Source organism: Pseudophryne corroboree, chromosome 2, assembly GCF_028390025.1.
Source record: "Pseudophryne corroboree isolate aPseCor3 chromosome 2, aPseCor3.hap2, whole genome shotgun sequence".
In the NCBI taxonomy this organism is placed as follows: domain Eukaryota; kingdom Metazoa; phylum Chordata; class Amphibia; order Anura; family Myobatrachidae; genus Pseudophryne; species Pseudophryne corroboree.
The window spans coordinates 379526517-379539615 of NC_086445.1; the positions used below are offsets into that span (position 1 = coordinate 379526517).

At 41.6% G+C, this 13099-nt stretch overlaps 1 protein-coding gene across 4 annotated transcripts in view; it reads left to right on the plus strand.

Annotated features, from left to right (window-relative positions):
* Window positions 1-13099, plus strand: part of PCCA (propionyl-CoA carboxylase subunit alpha) — a 972421-nt gene that overhangs the window by 773578 nt on the left and 185744 nt on the right. For all 4 annotated transcript variants that reach the window (XM_063953234.1, XM_063953235.1, XM_063953233.1 and 1 more), the window contains exon 20: window positions 4007-4105. In XM_063953234.1, the coding sequence (XP_063809304.1) occupies window positions 4007-4105 (99 nt within the window). The remainder of the gene's footprint in view (window positions 1-4006; window positions 4106-13099) is intronic.

The following is a 13099-nucleotide window of genomic DNA, read 5'->3' on the forward strand; positions in this document are numbered from 1 at the left end:
CCTAATATATCCCACCCCTTGAGAGGTGCCAGTGTAATGAAATAAACTATGTTATTAGCACTTCACCTATCAGTGGTTTTAATGTTATGTTTAGATATATAATTTACAGTATATAATACATGCATTATTTTCCAACGATCGCACACATCCAGTGTAACCACACACCTGAAGTATTTCCTACTGTCAGCAAATCATCACAAAGCCACAGCACTATCACTCTATAAGTGTAAACAATAGCATCACAGAAAAGCAGCACAGCACTGCCTCACTGACAAATACAAATTTCTGACCAAGAAATTATAATTGTAGAAATCACTATATACAGTAAGTCAAGAGACCTGACACCAATCCTCACCAAAAATGGCTGGTACAATGATGAGGTCTTCAAATAACTTTAACAAGACTATTTTTTTCAACCTATTATTTATATTTCACTCTACATCCAGTGGCACTGAGAGGGGGAGGGTACTTATTACCCGGTCCCAGGCTGCTGAAGGGGCTCTGGACCGCTGCCCACTTCCTCTTGGGTATACTTATACTTAAGGCCAGTGCCATCTTTCCGGTGATAGCTTTGGGAAGATGGCGCCCGCACATTGTGCCAGAGTCTTTGCTCTCTAGTGCACATGTACCATCTTCCCAAATATCACTGGGAAGATCGTGCCAGCTAAGGAGGAGGGACCCACTTCCTGCAAGCAAGGTAGGAAGTGCGTGCCCTCCACCCTGCCCCCTCCAGGCCCCCTGCATTGGAATGGTGCCACCTGTTGAGCACTTTGTGCCGTAATTTTTTTTTTTTTACATTCTATTAATTTTAGGGGGCGTGACTATGCCCCCCCTCTTCATTACCAGGGCCCAGTGTAACTCTCTATGCCCCTGCCTACATCATCTCCATGTAGAACTATTCTATCACAATAGGGATCATTTTATATGACAGATGTTCTACTCTTGGATTTGCAGTTGCTTGACTTGAGTGGTTGAACGCTACCAAGGAGTACATATATCAAAGTGCTACCACACACCCAATAATGCTATGTCTCTTTTATACAGTCTATACTATAGTTCTTTTTAATCCCCATTTTTTTCAAGCAATATTATGGTGGTGTCTATAGTGACTAACTATAGTGCATCAAATGCATCTTTATCACTAAGCATAATATTATTTGTATTAGTCTTTGTAGCAGCTGTCTGTCATTGGATGCTGTTATCACTAAGATTCTTGCATACAAACTTAATTTGTACAATTTACTAATCAAACTAGTAGGTACTGTATTGATTATTCCTGTACTTCACATTATTAATATTTTCGGCAAAGCATTCAGTTACCCATGTGAAACAGAATTGTTAATACTGGTCATTTGCCTGACATGCTGTGCCTTATAATTATAATGAAACTATATTTGTGTGTATGCTTGGGAAATTCCTTCTTTTTCCATTACAAAGGATGTCAGTAATTTGTTTCCGGCCTAAACTATATCAGGGTGTGCTTTCTGTTTCCCTCAGCATTTATGTACATTGGAAAATTATATCTTCCAAACACCTTTTTTAACATTTTCCACATCATCTTTATGTTTACACCAGAAAGTAATAGCCATGTGAAATAAAAATGGAGGTCATAGACAGGTTTTTTTTGTTACATTTTGATGCCGAATTATGTTATTATGGTGTGAAAGTACATCCTAGGTTTGAATTGTAATCTGTAATGTGATGCCTTTTGCTTCTGGAACTGAAACATTGCAGGATAATTATCCCTAGTACTAATAAATGAGCATTTTCAATGTCCAAAGGGGGTATTTAGCAAAACGTGGCGAGAGATAAACTTGTAAGAGTTAAAGGGGGTAATTCAGAGTTGATCATAGCAGCAAATTTGAAAGCAGTTGGGCAAAACCATGTGCACTGCAGGTGTGGCAGATATAATATTTGCAAAGAGAGTTAGATTTGGGTGGTTTATTTTGTTTCTGTGCAGGGTAAATACTGGCTGCTTTATTTTTATACTGCAATTTAGATTTAAGTTTGAACACACCCCACCCAAATCCAACTCTCTCTGCACATGTTATACCTGCCCCCTCTGCAGTGCACATGGGCCCCCATTCCGAGTTGATCGCTCGCTAGCTACTTTTTGCAGCCGTGCAAACATATAGTCACCGTCTACGGGGGAGTGTATTTTCGCTTTGCAAGTGTGCGATCGCATGTGCAGTCGAGCGAGACGAAAAAGTTTTTTGCAGTTTCTGAGTAGGTCTGGACTCACTTAGCCCTTGCGATCACTTCAGCCTGTCCAGTGCCGGAATTGATGTCAGAAACCCGCCCTGCAAACGCTTGGACACGCCTGCGTTTTCCCTACCCCTCCCAGAAAACGGTCAATTGACACCCATAAACGCCCTCTTTCTGTCAATCTCCTTGCGAACGGCCGTGCGAATAGAATCGTCGCTAGAAGCATTGCACAGCAACAATATAGAAACATAGAAACATAGAATTTGACGGCAGATAAGAACCACTTGGCCTATCTAGTCTGCCCTTTTTTTTTATCCTTTAGATAATCTCAACCCTTTTTGAACCTTAATTCTTTGTAAGCATATTCATATGCCTATCCCAAGCATGTTTAAATTGCTCTACAGTCTTAGCCTCTACCACCTCTGATGGGAGACTATTCCACTTATCCACTACCCTTTCTGTGAAGTAATTTTTCCTTAAATTTCCCCTGAACCTCCCCCCCTCCAGTCTCAGTGTATGTCCTCGAGTTCTAATACTTCTCTTCCTTTGAAGAAACAATGCTGTTTGTACCTGTACGACGTGCGTGCGCATTGCAGGGCATACACATGCGCAGTAGTAACCTGATCGCTGTGCTGCAAAAATCGGCAGCGTGCGATCAACTCGGGATGACCCCCATGGTTTGCCCAACTGCTAACAATTTTGCTGCTGCGATCAACTCTGAATCAAGCCCAAATTACCAACCAATCAGCTTCTAACTTTCATTTTTCAAGCAAAGCCTGTAAAATGTAATGAAGAAGCTGATTGGCTGGTACGTTCTTTCACAATTGTTTCTCTCTACGAGCTTTAATAAAAGCTTACTATAGATCTTACATATTGATCATAATAATGAAAATAAAACCCAGGTCATCTCAATGTTTAACAGTCGTTGAGAAAAGAGGGTAACGTTTGTAAAATAACAACAACAAAAAAATACAACTGATCCCTGGTTATTTGTCATTTAAGATTGTACTATTCCTTCAAGTCCAGCCTTATCATAAATCTACCTTTTCAATAAAAATAACCTTAAATGCCATCATAAATGTTACATTTAACATTATCAATGTATACCTGACTGACCTAAGGTTATTGATATGATACTAGATTTAAACAAGTTTCTGACATTAACAACTGCAATTGGAAGACAAAACATAACCATCAAAGCATATTGGCTTAAAAATCTGTAGTCTGTTTATGGTCTGCATAGAATTATCCATACAACCTTTGATGCTAAATGAGGCCCAGCTGTCAGACATTAATCTGCAGTATGATGATGATTTTCCAAAAGGTTGACTGAACCAGGTGTAGCATAAAATCTACCATTAATTAGAGCTTCCTATTAATTAAAATAATCATGCACAACTTTCTAATGCAATACACCGTGCTATGCCTTAGAGAATATATTATATTCAAGGCCTGTTCTATAACTAACAAAGTGTCACCACAATGTATCCGAATTACCTGTCTAATTGTATTAAATGTAGCATGCCTGCAAACGGCTTCAGTATTGGTCGGCCGTTTCTTGTTTGCAGAAAATCACTTGCTGCAGCAGTGCCCAGAGGCAGCTGCTCACAGGTCTTTCACCTCTCCCCAGAGATTACTGGATGCTTACATAGTTGGACCTTGTCGTATAGCAGGATTGGTGAACATGACAGGTTGTTTGGAAGCCATCTGTTTAAAGTGCCTCTTGCTTTGTGTGCAGTAATGAACTTGAGAGGATCTTTGTCTGTCTTTATTTTAATAGTCTGTTATGATGTCCAAACAGGTGGAAGTTGATGGGACTAAAGTGGATGTGTCCAGCGAATGGAACCTGTCGTCGTCTTTACTGTCTGTCAGCATCGGTGATACGCAGAAGACAGTACAGGTAAGCTGTCTACTTCCACTTTGGTTGCCCAAAACCTGCAATCAATGTTGTGTGTGTATATAGAAGGTTTTTTTTTTTCCATATTAAAGCAGGGGAAATGTTTTTGGAATGTAAAATATATAGGAAAAAAAAATGTATTTCATAACATGATGTACTGTACTGTATATGTTCCTGCAGTGACAATAATTTATTGTCCATTGCAACATTATATAAAGTAAATGTGGCAGACTTTCCTCTTTGTAAGTTTCATTGAACATGATTACCTGGCAGTATAAATTATTTTTGAACTTTAATAAACCTCATCACTTGAGAACTTCCTTCTAATTAATGCTACATTACTTCAATGTTTTAACAGTTGCATCACCAGCATGGTCCATTCATTTGTGTTTGCTTCAATATAGTAAAAATACCTTTGCAGAGCTTTTATTAATTTTAACAACAACGCAGTGAAAATAAGTATGTTGGGAATTTCCTTCTGCACAAATATTTTTCTGGGTGATTATAGAGCTATATATAGATAGATATATGTAGACAGATAGTAGGACATTTATGCTTACATATTACATAAAAAAAAGTATTTGCTACCCACACGTTATAATTTATGCTGTTAATGCAAAAACCCCATGATTGATTGGCTTTTATCTCTCTCCACTTTATCTCTCAAAAGCTTAAGTTAGGTACACACTGTCAGGTTGTTTTGATCAGGATAATTATTCGCCTAGAGGAAGGTCCCGATATCTGTACTACACACTTTATTTTTTTAAATATCAGCCGATTTTTCAAGAAATTGACTGATGGGAAAAAGCAGGTTTACCCACACACTACCCAATTTTTACTCCTGTACATGTGGTCAGATTATTGAGAATGCACACACACTGGTCGATATCGGGAAATTGTGGCCGAGATTTTCAGTCCTGCCCGACCGATTGGACAGGACTGAAAATGTGCAAGATTTGCCTGAGTTATCTGCAAAATGCCGAAATGATCGTTCATACTCACTATACATTAAACTAATCACACTCTTGGTCCGGAACTTGCCAATAATATGAAGGTTATCAGAGTAAGAAAACCCTGGGCTCGTTTCAATTCAGAGCGGATTAAATAGTGCCGGTAGAGAGCTCCTGGAGCTGTTCAATTCAGCGCGCTGTCATACCCGACTAGAGGATTTCTTCTTGCGCCCCTCTGCGTGCAGAATTGAATAGCATGCAGAATTGAATAGCACTGGGATGACATGACAGTGTGCAGAATTGAATAGCACCGGGCGCTGATTCCCGGCACTATTCAGTCCGCGCTGAATTGAATCAAGCTCCTTGTTTGTTTTCGCTGGCATCCCGTTGAGGTATGAGTAAAAATAAAGCAAGGTTTTGTTACCCTAGTTACCTGCATATTGCTAGAGCCTTGTGCTGAATTGAATCTGCCATTATACAGTAACTCATAGGGGCAGACTCACCTAAACGCAATGTACTACTGCGGATATAACGGATTACTGAGTAAGAAACCTTTCTTACGATTTTATTTTTGAAAAATCCAAAAACAAGAAAATAATCCAGTATAAAACCGTGCATAGTATTGGCTTGTCAGATTCCACTGGAATGGATACTAGATTCCTCTTAACAATATAGCAATCTAGAATCTTCCACACACTGCGATTTTTATCCTTTTAACGATTTTTAAAAACTTCTGAGGACCTTACTTTTAAGTCCATAAAGATGTGTAATCTGTGTGCTACTTGGTAGAAATCTTTATTGTATAACATTAACTGTTGCATTTTTACTGTCCCCTGGCTGTATGAGTTCCTGATTGCTGCATGTCATTGTCACACACATGAATATCACTTAATATGAAAACGTTGGGAATTATAAAGTTGCTTACAAGTGGTGCAGGAAACCATGTCACAACCTCTCCAAGGCCTAAGTTTATAGAGACCATTCTCATGTGATGATGTAAATAACGGCTTTTATAGTTATCGGTTATCTGTATTTATCACTGTTTTTAAGTTTGCCGTCATTGCACAGCAATCCACCTGACAGTTACTTGAATATAAAGCATGATTGTCCGTAAAACAGTTGATAGCCTGCACTAGGCTTATTTGTATGATTTCACATTTGTAATCCACCTGGACACAGCTGGTAGCCATCTAGCCTAGTCCATTATTAACAGCCTATAGAAAATACCTCAAATTATCTGTTGCTATAGCATTTCTTTCCAAATAATGATGTCCCTTCTGTGTTGTATTTTTTGTTTGCTAGCGAACTCATTTATGTTTGAAGTCTGATGAAGGTAGTCACCCATTTCAAGCCCCAGTGCTAAGCAGATCTTACTGAGCGGTAGAGCTCTCAGTGAATAAGTCATTGATGCCCAACTAGGTGGAACTAATTTTTTGTGGCAAGGCAGCTGAGTTACGAGGAGCTGCGCTGAAACCTCTGCTTATTTAAAATAAATGACAAATTATATTAATTAGTTGTGAACCAGCAAAAAGAGTACACTTACATAGGTGGAGTGAATAATTACTATTAGTCTAAATATATATCTACATTTCATACTGCCCCTTATTTGTCTACAGTTAATTTGCTAATTGACATTTGTGGGAACTCATTCAGAAACAAACCAGACTATACATTTATTTAGCCTCATCTTTGCTGTTTCTAATGAACGTTCATTACATTAAGGTAGAACATTTTAAAAACAGTTAGGGGTATATGCAATTGCCGGCGAATCGCGGCAATTTATCGCCCCGTTTTTTAATTCAACACAATTCGACCGTCGAATTCCGGCAGGTGGGTGCCGGAATTCTACATATTCAATAAAAAACGGATTCGACAGTCCCGCTGTCGAAAAACGGCCGATTTGAGGGATTTTGATTAGATTTGTAAAAATGTTTAAAAAAAAACGGGAAAAAACCCGAAAAAAATTGCGTGGGGTCCCCCCTCCTAAGCATAACCAGCCTCGGGCTCTTTGTGCCGGTCCAGGTTGCCAAAATACGGGGGGGGAAATGACAGGGGATCCCCCGTATTTTAACAACCAGAACCAGGCTCTGCGCCTGGTGCTGGTGCAAAAAATACGGGGGACAAAAAGAGTAGGGGTCCCCCGTATTTTTTGGACCAGCACCGGGCTCCACTAGCTGGACAGATAATGCCACAGCCGGGGGTCACTTTTATACAGCGCCCTGCGGCCGTGGCATTAAATACCCAACTAGTCACCCCTGGCCGGGGTACCCTGGAGGTGTGGGGACCCCTTCAATCAAGGGGTCCCCCCCCAGCCACCCAAGGGCCAGGGGTGAAGCCCGAGGCTGTCCCCCCATCCAAGGGCTGCGGATGGGGGGCTGATAGCCTTGAGTAAAATGAAAGAATATTGTTTTTTCCAGAAGAACTACAAGTCCCAGCAAGCCTCCCCCGCAAGCTGGTACTTGGAGAACCACAATTACCAGCATGCGGGTGGAAAAACGGGCCCGCTGGTACCTGTAGTTCTACTGGAAAAAAAATACCCAAATAAAAACAGGAGACACACACCGTGAAAGTAAAAGTTTATTTCATACATGCCGACACATACATACTTACCTATGTTGACCCGTCGACTGCTACGTCTCCAATGTCGCCGACAATCCGGGGTACCTGTGAATAAAATTATACTCACCTCAATCCAGTGTCCTGTGATTTGTAATCCACGTACTTGGCAAAAAAAAAAAAAACGAATACCCGGACCACACTGACTGAAATGGGTCCCATGTTTACACATGGGACCCCTTTCCCCGAATGCAGAGACCCCCCGTGACTCCTGTCACAGAAAGGTCCCTTCAGCCAATCAGGAAGCGCCACTTCGTGGCACTCACCTGATTGGCTCTGCGCGTCTGAGCTCAGACGCGCATTGCACAGCCCCCTCCATTACTTTCAATGGTGGGAACTTTGCGGTCAGCGGTGAGGTCACCCGCGGTCAGCGGCTGACCGCGGGTAACCCCTCCGCTGACCGCAAAGTTCCCACCATTGAAACTAATGGAGGGAGCTGTGCGATGCGCTGTCTGCCAGCTCAGACGCGCATACAGCCAATCAGGAGAGTGCCACGAAGTGGCGCTTCCTGATTGGCTGAAGGGACCTTTCTGTGACAGGAGTCACGGGGGGTCTCTGCATTCAGGGAAAGGGGTCCCATGTGTAAACATGGGACCCCTTTCAGTCCGCCTGGTCCGGGTGTTCGTTTTTTTATTTTGACAAGTACGTGGATTATAAAAAAAGATCCGGACTCTGCTTTTTGGTGAGTATAATTTTTTTTGCAGGTACCCCGGATTCTTCACTGACGAGGGGGTCGTGGCCAGTGTCGGAGTGTCAACATAGGTAAGTATGTGTGTGTCGGCAGGTGTGAAATAAAGTTTTACTCTCACGGTGTGCGTGTCCTGTTTTTATTTGGGTATTTTCTTTCCAGTAGAACTACACAACTACCAGCTTGCGGGCGAGGCTTGCTGGGACTTGTAGTACTACTGGAAAAAAACAATATTCTTTCATTTTTCAAAAGGCTATCAGCCCCCCATCCGCAGCCCTTGGATGGGGGGGGACAGCCTCGGGCTTCACCCCTGGCCCTTGGGTGGCTGGGGGGGACACCCCTTGATTGAAGGGGTCCCCACTCCTCCAGGGTACCCCGGCCAGGGGTGACTAGTTGGATATTTAATGCCACGGTCGCAGGGCGCTGTATAAAAGTGACCCCCGCCTGTGGCATTATCTGTCCAGCTAGTGGAGCCCGGTGCTGGTCCAAAAAATACGGGGGACCCCTACTCTTTTTGTCCCCCGTATTTTTTGCACCAGGACCAGGCGCAGAGCCCGGTGCTGGTTGTTAAAATACGGGGGATCCCCTGTAATTTTTTATCCCGTATTTTGGCAACCAGGACCGGCTCAAAGAGCCCGAGGCTGGTTATGCTTAGGAGGGGGGACCCCACGCATTTTTTTTCCAGATTTTTACCATTCCATTAAAAAACAAAAACAAACATATATATATATATATATATTTTTAAAAATATATAAATAATACCTGTGCCTCCAAAATAGACAAACCAAGTACCTAATCCCTTCTAATATAAATAGATATGCTATTACCAATAAAAAAAACACATAAAAAAACATGTTTTTAAAAATTTTTTATTAGATTCCGCCAGTAAAGTGTGGCGGATTGAAAATGACGAATTTACTGTCTAAAAGCACTGTTGTCGAATTTACAATCTTCAATTGAATATACTTTTGTCGAATTGCCGCATTTGTACCATTGCAGAAATGTCGAATTTGACAAATGTTGAATTTCAAAAAGTCGAATTTGTAAAGTCCGTTTTTTTGACGAAAAGTACTGAATTGCATTGTCGAATTTTTTTTTTTTTGGCGAAAATGTCCCGTTTTTCGACATTTTCGGGAATTCGACCGCAATTGCATATACCCCTTAAAGCGGATTGTACAAAAAAAGGTCAGCATATTCCATTGCATGTTACAATTGAGAACAATACAGTAATAGAACAGTACTAAAACATGCAATGGTATTAACAAAGAGGTAAGAGGGCCCTGCTTACAATCTGTATGGAAATAGGCATTGATAAATAAGGAAAAAAGATGCATATTGGTCCAGCTGGATTGCAAAGGTTCTTGGTAAGCTTTATGATCCAGCCACACAGCAATGTTTACCTGGAGTCAGTGGGATATGTGCCAGGGTGTTTCTAGAGAGGAGGTGGCCCATGTGCAGGCTTCGCCTGGGCCCTTTCCTCTCTAGCCGGCAGCACTGTATTTCTGGGCACTAGGGTCCCTAGTGATGTCCCAGCGTCTACAGCGCATGCGCAGATCGCTGGGAACATGGTGCCGCAGCCATTTTACCAGTGATTTTCCTACTGCGCATTCGCGAAACACTGGGAAAATGGTGCCGCGCCATTTTCCCAGTAATTTCTGCAGCTCCGGAGAGTATTAAATATAATGGCTGCGGTATAGGCACACCGGCAGCCTGTGTACACCGCACACACTGCGTCCATTATAAATGCGCCAGTGAATGTGTGAGTGTAGAAAGAGAACATATGTAAAGTTACGTGTGTAATGTATAGAAGAGATGCAGCTGGATAGGATAGATTATGGAGGTTATGTGGTTGCTATGGAAATTTATAAAATTGCCTGCAAAGGTGAATTTTCAGGGAACGCTCAAAGGTTTGGAGACTAGCAGAAAGTCTTGTGTGTGGGAGGGTATTCCACAGAGTGGATGAGTGGTTAGATATTTTGTGTCTGGTATCCTTGTGCGATACTAATGTAGAAGTTATCTCATCAGTATATTTGAAAACGGATCTAGAGGATATTACAGGCTAAATTATAATGCTTGTTCTTCAGAACATATACAAGTTAATGTGTCATTTTAGATAACCATGTTTTTTAAGTAGCACAATACACTCACTTTTTTTTGTTTTGTTATTTCTGTTGCTTAACCCATTCTCTTTCTTTTGCATCTTTTTGTCTCCCTCTCCACCTCAGTGATGCTGTCAATTTCTGAATTGAATGTTTGGTTTTGTGCACAAGTGAATGAAACATGTTTCTTGCATCTTTTGAGAAGCAGCTGCGCTGTGTCTGTGTGTTGTTTATCTATAACCTTTTTTAGTGGTGGAGCAGAGATCAAGCCTTTTATATGCAGAATTAAAAGGTGTTACAATTATCTAGTCTAGCTATGCAATGGAGACCACCTTGTTTTCTGAGCCTCTTGTGTCTACTGGAGCGAATGCCCTTTATTTAGAATACGACACAGCCCTCTCTGTGTCTGTGCCTCTCCTGTGCCTCACTGTCCTGACTTTGTCAGCTGAAACATGCAGGGCAAACCTGCCTTATTATCTTTGCTTGCTCTTTATGATTAGGTCACACTTTCATTGAATTCATTTTTCTGTTTGTCACCACACGCCCTTAGTTAAAAGAAAGGAGACTCAATAAACGACATCCTCAAATGACATTAGTAACCTCTCTTACTTTTGGGCGAAATGTAACACAATAGTCAAAAGTCCACTAATTAGGGTGGAGTGCTAATAAAATGATAAAAGGTCTCTTGTTTTCTTTTTCATCTTGCCACGTACTGACAGCTTATCATGCACTCAGTCCTTGTTTATTTTGGCACTCCTGATGCTCATTGTCGCTACTCAAAGCTTTGTTCACCTTTGCTGTTTCCAAAAGCGACTGGCTCTATTTATTACAAGCTGTGGGAAAAGTGCATATTCTAGTTCCTATTATTATAAAGTAAATGTTCTGTTTTGTATTTTTACTTTTTTATTCTTTATATGCCATATTTTCCATTCCATCAGTCATTCAAAATATGCCAGCCCTTGCCCAGTTCTCTCTTCCTATACTGTTTCAGAGATTACACTAATAAGGGAATACTTTAGTTAACCAGCCCCTTGGGTCTGTAACAGGGCCGAAACTATGATTTTCATCACCCGGGGCAAGGCAGTAATCCCCCTCCCTCAAAAAAAAAAAAGCCTATCACACTAAAATAATTAGATTATCTTTTTTTTTTTTTAAGGGATACTACTGTACAATATTCCCCTATATGCCTCAAATGTCCTATACGTCACATGCCCAACCAGAATGTTCAACTATATGCTCCTCTGTGAGTCCTCTTACATTGCACTATAACATAACACTTCATCATCACTGCACTACATTCTCTTATCCACTGCACTACATAACTACACTATGGGGGTAACTCCAAGTTGATCGCAGCAGGAATTTTGTTAGCAGTTGGGCAAAACCATGTGCTCTGCAGGGGAGGCAGATATAACATGTGCAGAGAGAGTTAGATTTGGGTGTGGTGTGTTCAATCTGCAATCTAATTTGCGGTGTAAAAATAAAGCAGCCAGTATTTACCCTGCACAGAAACAAAATAACCCACCCAAATCTAACTCTCTCTGCACATGTTATATCTGTCCCCCCCTGCAGTGCACATGGTTTTGCCCAACTGCTAACAAAATTCCTGCTGTGATCATCTTGGAATTACCCCATAAATGCGCCTATGCACTGCATTACATACCATATATGCTACACTACATCACTACACTACATACCCTTATATGCTACACCACATCAGTGCACTACATGCCCCTATATACTGCAATACATTACTACACTACATACCCTATATGGTACACTACATCACTGCACTACACCCCCTTATAAGCTACACCAAAGCCCCCCATCTCGGAGGCAAAGCGGAGGTTGATACTGCTACCTGGGAGCACAGTGAGCTTCTAAAGCTTGTGCGGGGCACTGCACGCTAGTCGCAGCACTTGGCAAAGAAGAGAGTTTAATACAGAAGCTGACATAGGAGAGATCCCAGGTACTGGAGCTCACCCGCACAGCTTTGGAGCCAGCTACGGGCAGACAGGTGGGTCAGATACATTGCCCAGGGAGCTGTCTGCTGTCTCACTGGAGCAGCACAGCACTGCCAGTAAAAAAAAAAATATATAACCCTGCTCCTCTGTAACTCCTTGGCTCCCCCTCAAATCCTACACCCGGGGCGCATGCCCCCTTAGCCCCCCCCTAGTTACGGCCCTGGTCTGTAATGCAGAAGGATCTGAACACAGTGTAGAGGAGAGAACTGACTGTATTAATAAGTTAGAAACATTCAAATATATTAAAAGCATAAACAGGGTTGGGGCGGCAGTATTTTTAAAATAAGTAGATTTACAGAACTAGGAGCCACTATGAAATTAAGGGGAGCAAGATTTGAAAGTCAGTAAAAGGAAAAATGTTATTATTACAGAATCATTAATAGAACCATGACTTTTTCTATCCATTGTGACAAAAAAAACAAATAACAAAGAATTAAAGTATGAAGGGAACTTACACATAGGGGGCCATTTATTCCCAAACGAAGCTGTGCGTCTGTACGCAACAGCTGCATTTGAGCGGTCTGTGCATGTACACCGCAAAGTGATTGACAGCTGTGGCTATGGGGGGTGGGCGGTGATGCGGCGTTTTGCGAATGGGGGTGGGCTAGGAGCGTTTTCAC